This window comes from Euprymna scolopes, chromosome 2, assembly GCF_053919585.1.
Source record: "Euprymna scolopes isolate OS-2025 chromosome 2, ASM5391958v1, whole genome shotgun sequence".
NCBI lineage: Eukaryota > Metazoa > Mollusca > Cephalopoda > Sepiida > Sepiolidae > Euprymna > Euprymna scolopes.
The window spans coordinates 138,199,513-138,218,820 of NC_136483.1; the positions used below are offsets into that span (position 1 = coordinate 138,199,513).

Here is a 19,308-nt window from a genome sequence, read left to right on the forward strand (position 1 = left end):
TTTAAATCATAACAAAACGGACCCTAAAAAGAGAATAAATAGTAAGAAAATAATAAAATTTAAAGTACTTTAAATATATATGATATGGATATTTTTATCAGTTATGTCATCTATATATCAAGCCTGGGACATTAAATCATTTGAGATTACCTGCCTGGTCTTTTAATCATTAAATTTTGAATTCCAAGACACATGCGTGCATGATTGAACACTATCACACTAAATTGGACATTTAAAACCTTGATCTTCCACACGGAGGATGTATGTAACAGTACCATCAACATAGCACGTAAAAAAAATCAGGATTTTCCTGATGAAGACTTACGGGTCAAAAATTAAAATTTAATATATTCTTTTTAAATTCTGCACTTGTCCAGTCTTTTTACCGATAAATTTTGAATTCCAATATCACAGTGCTTTTTAAGCAGTGATTTTTTCTATTTTGATTATTAATGTGTGTGTGTGTGTGTGTATATATATATATATATATATATATATATATATATGTGTGTGGAAATATATTTTCTTTTAATACATACCAATCCATATTTAAAAAGCTCAATGTAATTACAGAGCAATATAGTGAATAAATGACAAAAGACTATATTAAAAAGTTCATGATATTAACCATCTTATAATTTATTCCTTTAATTCCGTTGACATTTACAATTCTTGACAGTATCTGTTTCGTAGCGCAAAATCAATCACTTAATTATTATATCAATCAGTGAATCTATTATGCCCTTAACTCATCAGCGTCGAAAGGAAATCAAGTGCGTTTTGACATGATTAAAATCCGAAAATTAGAAGAGAAGCTGTAAATACCTTTAATATGTTTCTATTACACCATTTTGAATTTTAGAAATAAAGTCACTAAACCCACCTATTTGTACTAACATTCTGGCAAAATGTTCTATTTAATAATTAGTAAATTTATTAATTCTAATTAACGTATGCATACTTATGAAAATAATATCAATAATTATAAACTATTATACATGTTTGCATATACGAAACTAAACTAAAAACAGTTTTTTACCACTTACGGTTATATTAAATTATTTATTAATTGGAATTGAAACCATACATAATTCATTTCACTTAACTGTTATAATCAAGTTTATTACTATTTCAATTATAATTTTTTTATTATTAGTTAATACTAAACCTATAATTACGTATATATAATACGAGGTTAATATTTTTCAGAGGTAAAGTAACCAATGAAGTTTAACAAGGTTAATACAAGAGTGCTCCATACCAAAGTAGGGCAAGATATACTTTTCATTTGATTTTTCATAGGCAATAATATGTCGTTACACATTTATGAGCATGTTTCGGTCCACTAGTAACTAGCAACTAGAGACCTCTTCAGGGTATACAGCTTAAACAAAGCAAAGTTTGCTTTCATATAAGCTGTATTACCTGAAGCGGTCTCTAATTGCCTAATTACTAGTAATTAGCGGATCCGAACATGCTCATGAATATGTAGTGACATATTGTTTATGTAAAAACAATGGCTATTTTTATTTATTCACCATTGAAAAGCAAACACTTGACATGTTAACATAACTTAACTGTGAAACAAAAGTGCAAAAAGAAATATGTGATAAAAAAATTGCCAAAAACTTTTCAACTTGATTTTCAGGACATGTCAGATTATTTTGCTAAAATATTCAATTTTTCTAAGTTAAAAATCCTTTAATCCCAAGATGTTTATAATATTTACCTCAACATTGCAGTTTGTTTCACATAAACCGCTCACAACTGAAAAATATAATAAAAGTATTTTAAAACAGATTTTTTTCATTTTTGTGATTTAAATTATTTAGACTTTTGTACAAATTAAATTGATCAAATTATAAAATCACTAAAAACCAACAAAAACAGAAAAATACTTTACTGGAAATTCTACAGTTGTTGCCTTCATTAAATAATTTTTTTTTAAATATTATGAAATTTTAAATGATGATTTTATAGTAAAATTAGAAGTAAAATATTCATTTTGATTTTGAATAAAGTTTTTGTGCTTCTCGTCATAACATTCCTTGCTAAATATGCTTAATAAAATTCTAATTTTTGAAAATACTTATTATAGTAATTAAAAAAAGAAACAATAACTGAATTTTATGAAGAAAAAAAAAAATAATCTAGTGGTTTTCTTTTTTATTATTAAAAAGAATCAAATTTTTTCATTGATTCACTAAATGACTTGAAAGCCGTCATTTTTTTTTATTTATCATGAGCGATCAGATGCAGTAACTCATTTCTGTCAGGATAACACTTGATTCAAATGGTGAAAATCCTACTTAGCAGAATGTATGTGGGGACAGAAATTTGATGAATTAAATATCTGAAATAAAAGAAAATTACTGAATTTTTTCCATAAATTTTTTTTTTTTTTTATAAAGGAGTCCCCCACTTATCAAGGCCTGGAGGCCACTCGACGATAAGGGTTAATGAGTGTACAGTGGTCAAGGGGGACGTGTCGTAATAATAGTTAATAGTGGAAATTTGGTAAGTTGGATTACTTGAGGGGATGGCTCATCAAAAATTTGTTCACACTAGACTTGAAGACAACAATATTGTAATCAGTTGGAAAGCAGGAAAACGGAACAGACTTCCACAGGCATGCAGTTCCAAGAAAGAAGTTTTATTCATGGAATCTACGTTTGGGTTTAGGCACAAATAAAGAGTGGGGGGAAATTATTGATAGTGGTATCAGCTATCAAGTGCTTTTGTGAAAGTCAGGACAGAGGGGGGGGGACCATAGATTGTAGCTCAGACGAGCACTTGCCATGAAAATAACGATAAAGCAGATACAGGCTCACAACATCTCTTCTGTGAGAAAGAGGTTGTAGGGAAGAGGAAAGGGCATCCCCCACAGTGGTACAATGATGTACCCCTTTTTGAGGGAGCTGGAGGCTTCTACATTAATGAACCTTGTGCCTAACTTGGTCTGTATTTGTGAGGTGCAGATATGTTAAACAGGTGTTTGTGATTTTGAAAATGTTCTGCTTTGACTCAAGCTAAGAATGAAAGTTTGTTTATAATATTGAACGAAGGCAAAACGATATAAGACATTAGAATTTGAAAGGTCAAACCCAAAGAACTCGTCAATGAGGCATTCGAAAACAAAACAATGTTTAAACTGTATGAATATATCTTCTCTCTTTTTATGTCCTTCTCTCTCTCCTCTCACTCCCTTTCTCTCTCTTTCAATGAAGAAAAAGAGAATTAAACAATTCTATTGTTTTAAACAATTGACGCTTGCATTCCCGGGTCGGTAGACGCGACATAGCATGTGTCTGGTTTCAACTGGTCTTTAGAAAAATATGCTCTTCATTGTTAAATCTACTTATAAATTATATTTTTATAAAAATGCATTTGTTCGCTATTTTTGTACAAGCGTTCGATTTCAGCATGCCATTAATGCCGACGATGGGAAGGTGCCTGTAACAACACAATGAAGAAGCAACCCATGCCAGCCGGTTATAGCCGACGACATATCGACCCATTTTTGTTGATGTTTCCAACATGTACCTATCGTTAGATATCGTTGAATATCGTTTAATCCCCGGGGAGCTGGTTGCGTTCCCAGGACGTTTCTCAACCAAGTAACTTTCCCTGGGGAAGCGATAGTATCATACCACTAGGCTACAAAGTTTATTTTGCACTCTGTCAAGGCAGGATAAACTGGCCAGATGTGGCAACAGTACTCCATGGGCTAGTTAATTTACTTCCACTATTACTTTTAACTTTGTGTAAATTTTATCTGACTCTGTTCAATAAATGTTATTCTTAAAGTTTCACAACCGAAACAAAATATTGAATCAAAGACATAATTTATTCTGTTCTACTTAGTTTTATGTTTCAGAATTTTTTAAAGGACTGATGATTTAGATTATTGTTCGGAAAAAGGTCAGAGGTTACATTGGCCAAAATATTGTGAGAATAACATACAAGATGAGAACAGGCATTCAAATAATCTGAATTCTATTTAATTGATTCTTATCTTTTTCCTATCTATGTCTAAACATATATCATTTTTGGTACTTGTTTAGTTTAATGAAGACATTAAAAAATGAAAATATTGGAGAAAAAAAAAAATTGTATTGTACATACCTGTTATGGAATTAAGTTCTCTATAAAAAAATTTCACTTAATTTGATCAAGTAGTTTTTTGGGGTTTTTTTTTACAGCGGAAAAACAATTTTTTATGACAGGGAGCAAAAGGTAGCTATGTTTGGATTTTTAGACCATGAAGAAGGGAGAGAAGCTATTATTTAACATGGGGAAGGAGGTGTCGGCGCTTTAGATTGAGTTATCTCCCTGTGGTGCCCTTCCTCATGGTCTAAAAATCCAAACATGGCTACCATTTGCTCGCTGTCATAAATTGTTTTACTGCTGTGTAAAAAAAAAACTACTTGATCAAATTAAGTGAAATTTTTTTTTTTTTTTTTGGACAACTTAATTCCATAATGAGTATGCATAATACAATTTTTTTTTCAATATTTTCATTTTTTTCATGTCTTGATTAAACTAAACAAGTACCTGCCTCATTTTTAAAATTACAATTCATTTTACAAGTCCAACATTACACCAAGTTTTATGAGTCTAAAAGGTAATTGTCAGATATGAAATCTGTTGTGGTTTAGTTTCTATTTTATAAGAATTGAACAACAACTGATGCAACATCTAATAATTGCCTTTTAGAGTTAGGTAACCCGGTGTAATGTTGGATCTGTAAGGTGGATTGTACTTAGTATGTAGAAATTCATATGAAACTACCGAAAAATTGCTCAAAAGATTTTTTTTTTTTTGAAATTTTGTTTAAATGGCCATACCCATTACTTTCAAGAAGTACGCATCTTCTAGGAATTTGTTTTTGAATACATGAAGCTTGGTGCCATCATTTCCCAAGTGTGACGTGAGGATGACATCAAGAATTCCCTAGAAATAAAGAACATTAAACTGTTAGAGACAATTAGAATTCAAATTATGGGGCAGAAAAATATAAAAATTGGGTAAATTCCAAATCGTTTTCACAGAAATATACAAACGAGATTCTATTTTCTTCTGCTGAGTATATACAAACAGCCAAAAAAAAAAAAAAAAAAAACGACTAAAAAATAGAAATTTAAAAAGAAAAGATAATTTAGAATTTTGAGTGGGGGATCACTTTCTTCTTTGAATTTAACATAGAATGATTACCTACTTCCTGACCATCAAGCATTAATGATAGCCCACTTCGAGTCTTCCAGATAGTGTAATGTAATATTAGAGAAGTGACGCAACTTAAAAGACAGTAAAAATTGGTCTCCAGTAGTGATGTGAAAAAGGAAATACTTGATGAAAAGACAAGTTAAATCTTTGGTTTTGTCTGCGAAAAAGTGCAGATGTATTTTGAAGGTTTCTTTCTCTCATCCCTATAAAGAATGGGTGTGTGGATGAGGGATTAACATTATGTAATAAAACTACAATAAAGAAATTATTAACACTTAGAGCGATAATGTGTGTTGTTATTTTACAAAAAAAAATGATTACAACTGCTGCTATGAAAAAAAAAAAAGAGAAGTAGATAACCTCTACACACATCTATTACTATGAGAGAAATGAAATACAACTATACTGGCTGCCATTGCAATCAACATCAAATGTTAGATATTGGAGACAACACATAGGTCATCTGTTTAAAAAATAGGAGACCTTACTTTTAGAATGACTCACACACACACACACACAAATATATAAGAGAAAGAAAATTAAAACTGTAAGTTGAACTTTACAATCAAAATTTATTGTTCGACTGAATACTCCAAAAAACAATTTACAAAGTCCTTATTCCGAGGAGTTTCAAAGAATGCTATTCTTATTATTCTTCTCATCAGAGGACATAAAGAAATCAGCAAATTATATTTGTAGCAATGCTAGAATTTGCTAGTTAAGGCATTAAGTGAAACCGCAATTTATTGTAGTTATAAATTGCCAAATAAAAAAAAAAATGAAAAAATGTTGGATATGTAAAAAATATAAAAACAAACCACGCATAATATTTCAGTTTGAATGAAACTCCTCTCGAGTTGATCCACAATGCAAAATAGTTCTTTAGATAGAACGTATTCTAAAATAAATCCCACGTGACGATGCATATAATTCGATTGGAAAGTTTTCAAAACAGTTGAAATAATGAAAATTGTTTTTTTCCGGGCAGTGCAGTAGTTCAAGAAGTCTGTCCCTAGTCAAATGGGACCTAATAGTAAAAAGAGAGAAATCCAATATGAGAACCTTCATTATCGGCTTAATTAAAAAAAGTGATTTCAAGCAGGAGGGTGTTGAAGGGGGGGGGGGGCGGTCCGTGAAAGTTTGTATTACTCTAACCGGATATATATATATATATATATATATATATATGAGAGTCATTTGTAGACGACGAAACACGTGTCAGTGGATAATTATATTTTAAAAATAATATATATGCCGCTCCCCATTTAGAGGGTACCAAATTGGTCAAAGGGAAAATTATTCCCAACTCGCATTTAAGTAAAAATGCACTTTCATATAAATAATTGAATTCATTCAAAAAGTACTACCAACAAAAACAAATACAACATCTACATAAAAACGTGATACACTCAGTAGTCATGCGAGGTAGCCGCGTAGTAGAGGTTCAGGCTCCTTAACATGGGATCCAGATTTCAAATCTCGCTAGATCCAGCCATTCTGATGAGTCGTAGACAACGAAACATGTGTCAGTGGATAATTATATTTTAAAAAGAATATATGTGTGTGTGTGTGTGTGTGTGTTTCCATCAAAAGAGGCAACTTAATGCAGACACATGCATGCAAAGGAAAAAAAAATCTTCATCACTTGAGTAAGTGAACATGAATGCAACAACAGTATTCCCACGCTGTTACTATCACTAATTAAAAAAAAAAAAAAAAAAAAAAAAAAAAAAAAAAAAAAGACAATAGCAAAATTAACATATATATATATATATATACATACATACATACACGCATATTACAACAGAAAAATGCGTGTATGAAAAGTAGTATGGTTAAACTTAGACACAGAAAAGTAAAGGACTAGTTAAAACTGGAAAAGAAAAGGACAAGATATTTTAGTAAAAAATATAATAAATTTATAACTTAAATTATTGCAGCATAATTGATTATATAACGTAATAACTTGAATTTTTAAAAAAAATTCTTATGAGATGAGGTATGAATGTTTTTATTAATTGTTCTCAGCTTGAGTGTTATCTATACAATGTTTTGGTCGATGTAACCTTCGACCTTCTTCAGGTGAAAAAGTCACCATGTTTTAGCAGGAAAATATAGTGAGTAGCTCTATACTCTAAGGTTTCGAATTTTTGGATCTAGTTAGAAGTTAATTGACATGACTTATAAAGATAATTAAATTATCAGGGAACCCTAACGGGTATAATTTTTTTACTTATCTATATATCAATATGATAGCGTATGTGTTATTTTCTGTGCCACGCTTACATCTTTCTTCTGAGTGACTGTCGTTTAATTGTTATGAGCTTCCATTTTTTTGTAACAAATAATTTTACCAAGAATTCTTCATAAGTTTTGGTTTCAGTTTCGATTATAGCTGATCACACTCAAGTCATTTTTTTTATTTTTGAAATCATTACTTTATATTAGGCACAATATAATATATGTATATTATTATACAATAGCGTGTGTATTACTTTGTGTGTCACGCTTACATTATAAGAGAGGGAAAATAAATAACCCATTCCCCTTTTTATTGTTCTACTCGTCCGTCCTTTGTTTGCCATCCTGTAATTATTGTACAACTTTCGACTAAATATTCATGCGCCCCTTCTTTTTTCTTTCGAATGACTGTCGTTTAGTTGTTATAACCTTTCATTTCTTGCAATTATTATTGAAACAATATCAACAATTATGTCTACTGCCGCCGTGGAATTTCCACAGGTCCCGCTAGTTATGATTAAATTTTTAATTAAATCCATCAACTAATTATAAGTTCTTAGAAACATAATATTTACGAAACTAAGAGGTTGTTGGTTTTAGTATAGTTAAATCGCATGTTATATGGGGTTTTTTTTTAACCAGATGTAGTTTATTTTATTTTTCTAATTAAATTATTTTTATAATTTATGTAAACTAACTTCCAACTAGATCCAAAAATTCGAAACCTCTTTTTCTTCCTACCAAAAAAATGGCGACTTTTAAACCTGATGAAGATAAGAGGTAACATCGACTGAACCGTTATGCAAATAACACTCAACATGAGAACAATTGTCCGATTAGTCTAAAGAATACAAAACTTTATAAATTCAGTTGTACTCGTTCGTAATTAAAAAAATATATAAAATAAGTAGCAGCAAATTAACCTTAATTCTTCAAATTGAAAAGATTGGTTAAAGTCAAAGTTAAGAGGGGGTCGAAAACGTCCACCTCTAAAAGTTTTTAAATAAAGCTGAAATAAAACATAAGGGGAAATAACTTGTTATTTAAACAACCACATTTGCCTCCCTTTATTTTCATATCTCATAATTTGGTGAGGTTTGCGCTTGAAACAGAGATTAAGAACAAAAATAAGAAATATATATTCTTCTCATATGGATAGATTTATTTTACTCCATTGGCAGTGGAAACTTTTTTTTTTTTTTTTACAAAGAGGTCACCACTTATCAAGGCCCAGAGGCCACTCGAGGATAAGGGTTATTGAATGCACAGTAGTCAATGGGATAATTTCTTAGTAATCGTTAGTAGTAGAAAGTTATTGACCTTCATTTAATTACGTTCCTTCAGATGATTGGTATGATTGTACCTATTTACTATGCCTCCCCACGGGACAGAGTTAGACACCAGGGTCGTTTTTTAACGTGGAAAAAAGGTACAAAAATAAAAATTGTCTCGGTCGTGAAGGATTTCTCCTCCACCGAAAGAGAACAAAAAAAATGAAGTGCAGCATCTGAAGAACAGATACTACACTTTGATCTTGTTTATATATTTTATTGAGAAAGAAAAAATTGAACATAAAAAACGTACAAAAAATTCAATTCAACAAAATTAGGCACAAGGCCCTACAAGAAATTGGGAGGGGGAGGGTACAGGGTCTTTTTGACTATGTAACAGATGAGACTTTGAAGTCTTACTCTTGACTGGCAACATTTACCAAAATACCTCAATCACTCTGTGGATCCTAATCTAACTAATAACCCCAGCGTTCAATGTAAAATTTAACTATGTACAATTTGTATATTCATTTCTGTATGTTGTGTGTGCATTTTTTTTTTTTTTTTTTTTTTTTTTTTTTTTGTGTGTGTGTGTGTGTATGTGTGAGAAAATAAAGTTCGATTTCATTAGAAAGAGTTCTTGAATTAATTGGCAGAAAATGTTCGTGGAGTGGGAAAAAACTAATGAAAATGTTCATTTCAAAAATAAGGAAAATCTACTAATGTGTTGTTAGTAAGACCCCCCCTGTACTATTCTATGTGGCTAGATCCCCCACTGTTTTCCGGGGAACCGAAAACAAGCAGAGCATCCCTAATGGGGTTTGGGGAAGTCGCCTTAATGGAGGTGGGAGAAAATAAAGCAACGGATGGAGGGGGTAGGAAGGTGACCTCTGAGTAGGGGGATGATCGGGGGCATCAGAAAATAAAGATGAGGAGCAGGGGGGTTGGGCAGACTCAGAGGTTCTCTAATACCAAAAAATAAAATCAGGAACAGGATCTCATTTGTACCACCAGTCAAGAGTTACTTTACTGAACTTATAATGCTAACCTAGGCGGGATGGGTTCCGTAGGACCCAGCACCGCCCATGCCATGCCTAAGGAGGGAACACGTATTGAAACTTGGCTCCTCGACGGATGCACAAACTAGTGCTGTGCACCCACCTCTTGTCAAATTCCACTCTAGGCAACCTCTTCCAATCGCATCTGATCTTTACTTTAAGCAAATGTTTAAAGTAAACGATCAGATCCCGATCAGGAACAGATGTCCCTTCGTGGACCAACTTGAGGCGCGCGATCCAAATGGTCATGCGCGCTACTGCTAGGGTCGCCAGGAAAACCAAACTTTCCTCCCTGGGGAACGGCGGCTCCATGTTGTACACAAAAGTTCCTACGTCGAGATCGAGCAGACACTCGGCATCGATGCGAGCTGTTACCCCCTCGACGTACCTTAATAGGGGCTGTATCCGGCTGCAACTAAAAAACGCGTGCTCGATTGTTTCGGGCTCGCGTTCGTCACAGCACGGACAGAAGCGGCTGGTATGTTCTTTATACCGGAAAAGTACGTCGAAGAGGGGCAGCGCATTTCGGACCAGTCGCCAAGTCAGGGAGAATTCCGAGTTATTCAGAATCTCCCGTCCCGGCGCCCAACGCCATTGAGAACGGACAACCTCCATCGACCATCCCATCCGCCTACAAAGTGGATCCTTCGCGGTCCCCTCCACTAAATCCCGATACAGTCTTGTCCAAAAGGCCAAGAAGACGAGATTGGTATGATTGTATATTGGTTGAAGAATATGCCTAACAAAACAGAGCGACTGTATTAACATGTTTCACTGCTCATGGTGTGAGGAAATTGCTCTCGCAATCATTACTTCTGTTAAAGAATAAGCTGCTCACCCCACCCAAATTTCTGTCTTTAGGAAACAACTATGTAATTATACAGAATATGAACCGTACTTTTTATCCATTTACGTACTGCGGACTATTATCCTCATCTTCTAGTTGTTGCTTCACAACATTTCAACCAACTATTCTTCTGGCCTTCATCAGGTGGTTAACCGCGACGTGATAGGAACGGCAAATCTCCTAACTCAGCAATTACTACCTTCCATAGTTGTTGTTGTCGTCTTGCCACCTCTCATCATTGAGGATACAATTAGGAGATTTGGCGTTCCTTCACATCGTGGTTAACCACCTGACGAAAGCCAGAGGAATAGTTGGCCAAAACGTTGTGAAACAAAAGATGAGGATAATAGTCCGTAATAAATAAATGGATAAATAATACAAATTACTCATCTCAAAAAGAATTCCAATTGATTAATATACCATTTGGCATAGACCCGATGATGGAAGATCAGATAACAAATAAACGTGGATTTAGAAGACCAAAAAATCCAACCCTAACCGCCCTTCGGGCCTCATGGCGCAGCAGATAGAGAGATTGAATCTCTACATTTCCAGATAAGCATTGTCTAAAGAGAGGAGTTTCAATCCTACCCAAAATCAGCCAGAGGCTTAGTTGGCCAAAACGTTGCAAAACAAAATATGAGGAGAGTAGTCTGTAATAAATAAATGAATACAAATTACTCATCTCAATAAGAATTCCAATTAATTAAATAATATGAACCGTGCTGTTTTTTTAGATAGGATTTTCAAATTAAATTCAATTTTTACAGCATATTTTGTTTATTAAATCATTAGGTGAAAGTAAAAAAACAGTTAAAAATCCTGAAAGCAGAAAAAACAAAAATGTTGGAATTTCTTTTCACTAACTCTTAACTTTTGATCTCTTTTCTTGTTGTACTTGGTCAGTACAAAAGTTTTTTTCCTTTCAACAACTCATTCACCCAAGCAATAGTAGTGCTTTTTTTTTTTTTTTTATCTGACAACAAACTCCGACAACATCCAAAAAATGAAAGACACCTGTTACACAAAAAATCCATTTTTTTGTGCTGTTACCTCGAACTCCTGATAACGCCTAAATTTGCATACATATTAGGTTTTGTATTGGAAGGCCACTGTAGAAGACTAATCACATTATCCTTAAATCATTTCATAGTTATTTTAGCCTTGTGCTTGGGATCATTGTCTTGCTGGAAGATAAAAATCATGTCCCAATCTTAAATCTGCGGCATTCTTGAACAAATACGTTGACAAAATCATGTATTTTGATGCATTCATTTTCCCTTCTATGTTTACAATTCCTCCAACTCCATTTGCAGACAAGCAGCCCCAAATCATCACACTTCTACCTCCAAATTTTACAGTGACAATGGTATTAGTTGGTTCAAACTTTGTGCACTTTTTCTTCCATACAGATGTGCGCATGTTTCTTCCGAAAAGCTCAATTTTAGTTTCATCTGACGAAATAACTTTGTTCTAGAAGTCATCTGATTCACATTTGATATTTATAAACAAATTTCAAATGATATTTCTTATATTTAAGACTCAACAATGGAGTCTTTCTCGATGATCTAGAATACAGGCTTGTACGATACAATGATCTCTTGATTGCTTACTTCAATACCTGCTTTCTGCAAATCCTTCTGAATGAGTAAGAAATGGTTCTTTCTTCACGTTACGAGCAATGTAACGAGCAGTAACATAATTTAATTTACGTGGCCGACCACTTCTTAGAAGATTTTTAGTATTACCACCCATTGTTTTCCACTTTCTCATGACAGCCCCATCAGCATTGACCACCCAATTTAGTTCTGAAGCTATTTTCCTGTATCCCTTTCCATTTTTATGCTTCACTATGATTTCCTGGTGCATATAATTAGTCAAATCCTTTGTTTAACCATTTAAAAACAGTAATGAAAGAGGCAACCTGTGCAGTGTCTGAAATCTGTTATCAACTGATCTATAAAGAGACAAAACCTTGGGATGCCTTCTGATTGGGTGAAATATTGTAGCAAGATGAAATGACTGCTTAAGAATGAAATTTGACAGTGTGTTAAATACGTTTGCATCTGGGTAATTTGATTTTTTGTTAATAAATATTAGTCATCTAAGTACATTTTTATTTCCATTCTATTTTTAAATAGATAATATCTGTTTAAAGATTCAGTGTAAATTTCAATCAAATTAACTTGATATTTCTTAAGTAATACGAAAAAAAAACCTGACAGTACCAAATACTTTTGCTACTCACTGTATGTATATAAATCTGTATTAATAATACTAATAATACAATCACTTTGGACGCATTAAATTCCTTGGATTTAAAGTATGTGTATTTGCAATAGCACAATCATACTAAGGGAGGGACAAGCACAATTATAATATGGATTGTACAATTTTTTTTTTTTTAAGTTTCTTGAGGATTTCTCATTTTTTTTTCAGGAAGTGGTATTTTAATTTATTTTTATGTTGTTAATTATAAAAAATAAATAAACTTACATTTTCATCAACATCAAAAAATGCTGCAAGAAGTGTTGAGTCTTTCAAATACGTAAATGCTGCTGGCCAAACAATCTTAAACGAGCGAGTGTAGTTTTCAAAATTGTAAGGAATATTTTGAAATAGAAATGCTCTCTGTGTGTGATTTCTTAAAAGACAAAAAAAATAAAAAAAAATAAAAAAAAATAAAAAAAAATAAAAAAAAATAAAAAAAAATGGTTTGAAATTTTTGAGATGAAGATTGATATTTTGGATTATTCAGATTATTATTCTCATCTAGATTGTTATAGTCACAACGTTTCAGATGCAGGTGAAGCTTCTTCACAGCGCACCGCAATGGGTCCAGAAGTATAGCACATTCATTGATCCTCATTTAATTCCAGGCAACGTCGGGTCACCCTGCTAGTTCTTAGTTATAATTGTCTGTAGTAAGGATTGAACCTTCAACCTCCAGAAGTATTACTAAAAATCGTTAAACAATATTTTTACCTGTTATGCCACATGTCCATGTTGGCAATTCTAGTACGAAACCTGGTTTTGCCAAGATATGTAATATTACTACTTATTACGAATTATATATCTATGAAGTTTATTTCTTGCTCTGACATTGATATTAAAAGCCAACTTTTTTCTATTTAGAAACTATTAAAACAAACTTCTTAACTGAGAAGTTAACTAATTTGCATATTCCTTCAAGCAAAAGAAAAAAAAAAAAAAAAAAAAGCATTAATCAATTATCCATTTTTAGTTCTATTTCACTATTAGGTTGAATTCTATTCATACAAAGTTTCTACATTCTACATACATTTTTGGAACTGTAGCACTGTTTCAATTTTGTTTTTAGCCAGCAAAAATTGCTGCTAAGGGGGTCAAAATTGTAAACAAAACAGTTGACCTTAACAGGGTAAGTCGAATAAAACAGTTTGCTTGCTATTTCTTTTGCGAATACCCAAAATTAAACATTTTTTATAACTTTTGAAATCATTGCTATATATTGGATAATAATCAACAGAGAATTGGCTCTATAATAATAAATAAGAAATCTGCATTCCTCCAACAGCTGAAACATGAATATAACAACAACAGAGTTGAAAGTAGTAATCTGAACAATCCAAATAATTTTCTAAATTCACAGATTTTCAAATTATAGGCATTAAATAAATGAAAAAAAAATTCTATTTTACAAAGATACTGAGTATCATACTTATATTTGACTATACAAAGCAAGTTTTTCTATTATCTAATACATAAAATAGGACCAGTGTAGGGTTTTACTAATTATACAAATTAGGCATTCAAATAGCTGTCATTGTGACATTTGTTAAAGCACAACAAATGCACGGCAAAGCACGACAAGTGTTCTGGCTAATTCTCTATTCATGTGATGTTTAGGCACGTCATTCAAGCAACCTGGGATTCTTATGTCAAGAACAACAAAAAGCAACTGATTTTAATTTAGACGGACTGGTATGGTGTTTTTCTGCTAAAAATCTTTGTAAAATATTTTTTTTTTTCAGACTGACAAGCTTAAAAAAATAATTATACAAATTAGGCATTCAAATAGCTGTCATTGGGTCATTCATTTATCTTATATATACAAAGTTATGAATAAAATTTTGGTTTAAAGTATTTCAAGCAGCGATTTTTGCAAATTTTACAAAGCGAGCTAGTAATATTTTCAAAAAGCAAAACCAAAAAGTAAAAAGACTGTTTATATAGCATAGATCACAACCGAAAATCACATTCCAAGTAAGAACTCATTGATATATGTCGTATTATGTAGAAATAAGTATCCTCACCAAAAATCAGAAAAAAAATATCAAGTAGAAAATTAATTACAAGCAAAAATCAATTCATCATAAATTGCAGTTTTATCATTTTTTTACTTGGTTAAATGAAAAACTCCCTTTGCTTTACAGGTACTTCTACTTTTATCAACGGTGGATCAAAAAACAAGAGACTAGCTTTTACTTTTGATAAAGAGTTCTAGGCTATCTTTGATCATCAAACGTTTTTGGTGAAGATACTTATTTCTGCATTGTAGATATATCAAAGTGTCTTTATTTGGAATGCGATTTTAACTTGTAACTAATACTATAAAAGGAATCAAACCAACTCAAGTAGGTAGGTTATAAGTAGTTATTAATATTATTCATTTCTATTTAATGGTACATTAACTTCTTTAGGGTTATGTTATGTCAAGTGCTTCAAATTCAGAGAAAGCTCTGCTGTGTTTCAAAGTGTCTATTTACTTTATCATGCCTATGTATATATGTGCAAAAAAGTGCATTATAATTGGATTTCAAATGAATGCATTTTAAGTAAAAACACTATCACTAATTGAAATTAGTAAAATTTCTAAAATATTAAAAATGATAGAGCAGAAAAATATATATATAATTATAAAAAAAATAGAAAATTTATTGATTAATAAAGTTTTATCATTTTAGTCTATTGCATTCAATTCCATATGACAAACTGACTTATCTCCCTTGTTTTCAGTTAACTTCTGTGATTTCAAATTAAAAAAATAGTAAATCGAGAATATACAATATTATTGAGGTTTTACTAAAAATGCCCAACCAAAATTTTGCCCAATCAATGTATGGCTGACTGCTCTTGCTGTCTGTCATATAGAAACGTGTAAAGTTGCTTGAAACAGCAGGAGCCGAATCGGACATTTAGTCATGCCGGATTTTGGTTGTACATAACAAGGTATATGAAAAATTGTATGACTAAATAATGGATGATTATTTGCTCCCGTTGCTGATTTGCTATTAAAGCAACTTCAACATGAACAAACTACTGAGTTTATCAGCGTAAAATATTGTAAAAATCTGTTGTGGTATTCTTAAAATAAACAATAAAATGAATTTACTCACAAGTTTCAGTCAAGAGATTATTTTTTGGCAAATATATTTTTAGATTCATATAAAAAGTATTTACAAAAATAATTTTTTTTTTAAATATTCTCTCGTAAGGCAGATAGTAAATACATAAGTATTTATTTACATAATGAACTCCTTAAAAACTAAAGCAATTTTTTTCCAATTCTGTGTGCTACTTATTTTTTTCGTTAAAAATCTTTGTAAAAAAAATAAACAAGTTTATTTTTTTAGATTAATCGTGCCTTGATTTTATTAATTATGCACAATTAAAAATCAAACACGATTTTATGTACATCTAATTACATCCTAAAAGACTGACACAATTATTTGGCACACTGTATTGGAAAAAAATAATTGTCTCAGTTGTTAAGGGTTTTAATACTAATTAATACTTCGACAGTTTCAAGTTTAATTTAAAAAACAAATAAAAACTAAATAATAAAACTAAATAAAAATGATAAGGATTTCTACTTCTTAGCGTAATATTGTTATTGTGTTAAAAAATTCAAATTTTAAAGAAGAACATCACTTGCAAAAATTTAATTTTGCAAAAAAAAAAAAAACTCTTGGCTGAAAGTTGTGACTGATTAAATGCGTTTCGTTTTCTTATTGCAATAATAAAGAAATGAACTCTTCTTTTTTACAAAGATTAAAAAATAAAAAAAATGGCACATTGGGTTGAAAAAAGTCTGTCTTTTAGAATTTTCCAAAAATAATCACAACCAAGTCGTTTTATTGTTTATTTTAATAACATTTTGTGCACTAACGGATTCAAGTAGATAGCCCATGGACGAGGGAATATTTAATAAAAATCATGAATTTTCTTTAGTAAATATCTTTTTCGGGGGGGGGGGGGGCAAAAAGTAACTTCTCGAAACTTCTGAGTAAATTCATTTATTGTTCATTAAAAGATTATTTTATGATATTTTACGCTGACGGATCCAGTCGATCACCTGTGTCGAAGTTGCTTTAATCAGCAGCAACAGAAATTAGTTATACATTGATCATACATATTTAATAGAAGCAATATTATTGTATATTCTCGATTTACCATTATTTCATTTTTTTTTTGTAAAAAATAGCTCTGGCAGATCTTTTACTCAATGATAATACTTGGAATTTTTACGTAATAGTGTTTTTACTTAAAATGCATTTTTTGATTTCTAATTATAATGCACAAGCATAAAGAAAAAAAAAAAAAGGAGAGCAAGAAAAGAAAAAAAACAGAAAAGGTATTTTACTCACGGATTTGACATGATAGCAAGAAGATCTGGATAGCCATCAAGATTGTAGTCACCAGCACGCAAAGTAATCGGTGGCGCTATCATTTTACTGACACTTTGTGATGGCTTAACAAATCGGTAAGTACCAAAATTAACAGGAAGTTTATGCCACTGAAATTTTAAAGATGACATTAATTAAGACTAAACTGACATTTGTTTTTGAACATATACATCTCTTACATTAAAAAAAAAAAAAAAAAAAAATTGACGTCTCTTACTTTAAAAAAATATACAACTTTTTACTTTAGGAAAATATACAACTTTTTACTTTAGGAAAATATACAACTTTTTACTTTAGGAAAATATACAACTTTTTACTTTAGGAAAATATACAACTTTTTACTTTAGGAAAATATACAACTTTTTACTTTAGGAAAATATACAACTTTAGAAAAAGATGCGTTTATCTTTCTAAAAAAAATTAAGATTTATTTTTATTTAATCAATTCTTACCATATCTTTGGCATAGACATAAATCTTGCTTTTTAAACAAAGCTGGTCTTCACAAACTGGAAGCACCAAATCGATAAAATTGTCTCCATCTACGAATTAAAAATAATATTGATTAACAACAAAATATTTAATGGACAAATTAAAATTTTTATAACATAAGAGATTTATTAAATGTATCCGCAGTTCATACGTTAAGATGGATAGGTTTCCTGGTTGATATTATCTAGTACATATTGCCGAGACATACATGGTGGCTATGTTGGAAAACAGGAAATGTTTCAGACAAAGGTCACAAAGTGAAGGAAGTGACTGTTGAATTGTAAGAACAGAAATTCAATGAAGCACAACATATATGCACAGATAACTGCCATCAGTCAGGCAGGATCATAGCAGAAAAACAATGCACAGTAATCTTATTCTTTTCCTTTTTTTGATTTTCAAGTATATATATATCCAGTGGTATCTTATATGTTTTTATGTAGAGTGATGTGATCCTCGGTTGATTGTGTCAGATATATATTGTATATATTTGGTGACTTTAATGTCCACCACAAAAACTGGCTTGGATTCTCTACTTACACAGATGCAGCGGGCAGCACAACACATAGCTTCTCTATATCTCACTCCCTATCACAAATGGTTACGTTTCCAACCCATTTCCCTGACCAGCAAGAACAACACGCATCACTTCTAGATCTGTTTCTGACATCAGTTCCGATGATTGTAAAACAAATGCTGACAGCCCACTTGGGAACGCTGATCATGCACTGATAATGGTCGAAATTGCCCTAAACTCTAGACCCAAAACTGAAGAGCTAGTGCTCAAAACAATGAGATATTATAAAAAAAGCCGACTGGGAAGCCATCAGGGATCTTATCAGAGATGCCCCATGGGAAAATATTTTTTCTCTTCCTGCTGAACAGTGCATAAATGAGACCACTGAATGGTTCAAAACAGCAATTGAAGCACATGTTCCCATGCGGAAATTTTATAGCAAGCCCCACTCTCCCCAATGGTTTACTTCTACTAGCGCAACTGCCATTACTCAAAGGCAGCATGCATACCATAGATTTAACCGACATAAGTCCAGTTCAAACAGACAGAAGTACATAGAAACTAGAAGAAACGTTAAGAAAGAAATAGCGACAGCTAAGAGAGAATTTACTGAAACCACTCAAGAGCGTCAAGAAAGGACTTATCCTGCCTTGATAGAGTTCAAAATAGACTTTGTAGCCTTGTAAGAAATGTCCTTTTCTTTTCTCTGCAACCTCTTTCTCACAGAAGAGATGTTGTGAGTTTTTCTCTGCTTTATGATTATTTTCATGACAAGTGCTTGACTGAGCTCCGATCTATGGTCCCTCCTCGCCAAACTTTCACAAGAAACACTCGTCTAGCAGAAAATACTATCAATAATTCCCCCCACTCTTTATCTGTGCCTAAACCTAAACGTAGATTCCATGAAAAAAGCTTCTTTCTTAGAACTGCATGACTGAATTGTCTTCCGTTTTCTTGCTTTCCAACTGACTACAATATGGTTCTCTTCA

The 19,308-nt window shown here is 31.9% G+C and overlaps 1 protein-coding gene across 1 annotated transcript in view; it reads right to left on the reverse strand.

Annotated features, from left to right (window-relative positions):
• The window catches only part of LOC145296256 (T-cell immunomodulatory protein-like), a 65,658-nt gene that overhangs the window by 16,913 nt on the left and 29,437 nt on the right, over positions 1–19,308 (reverse strand). Inside the window, exons 8-12 of the mRNA XM_080142466.1 lie at positions 17,764–17,852; positions 17,273–17,421; positions 13,140–13,287; positions 4,848–4,953; positions 1,730–1,767 (exon numbers count right to left, since the gene is read on the reverse strand). Coding sequence (XP_079998592.1) covers positions 1,730–1,767; positions 4,848–4,953; positions 13,140–13,287; positions 17,273–17,421; positions 17,764–17,852 — 530 coding nt within the window. The remainder of the gene's footprint in view (positions 1–1,729; positions 1,768–4,847; positions 4,954–13,139; positions 13,288–17,272; positions 17,422–17,763; positions 17,853–19,308) is intronic.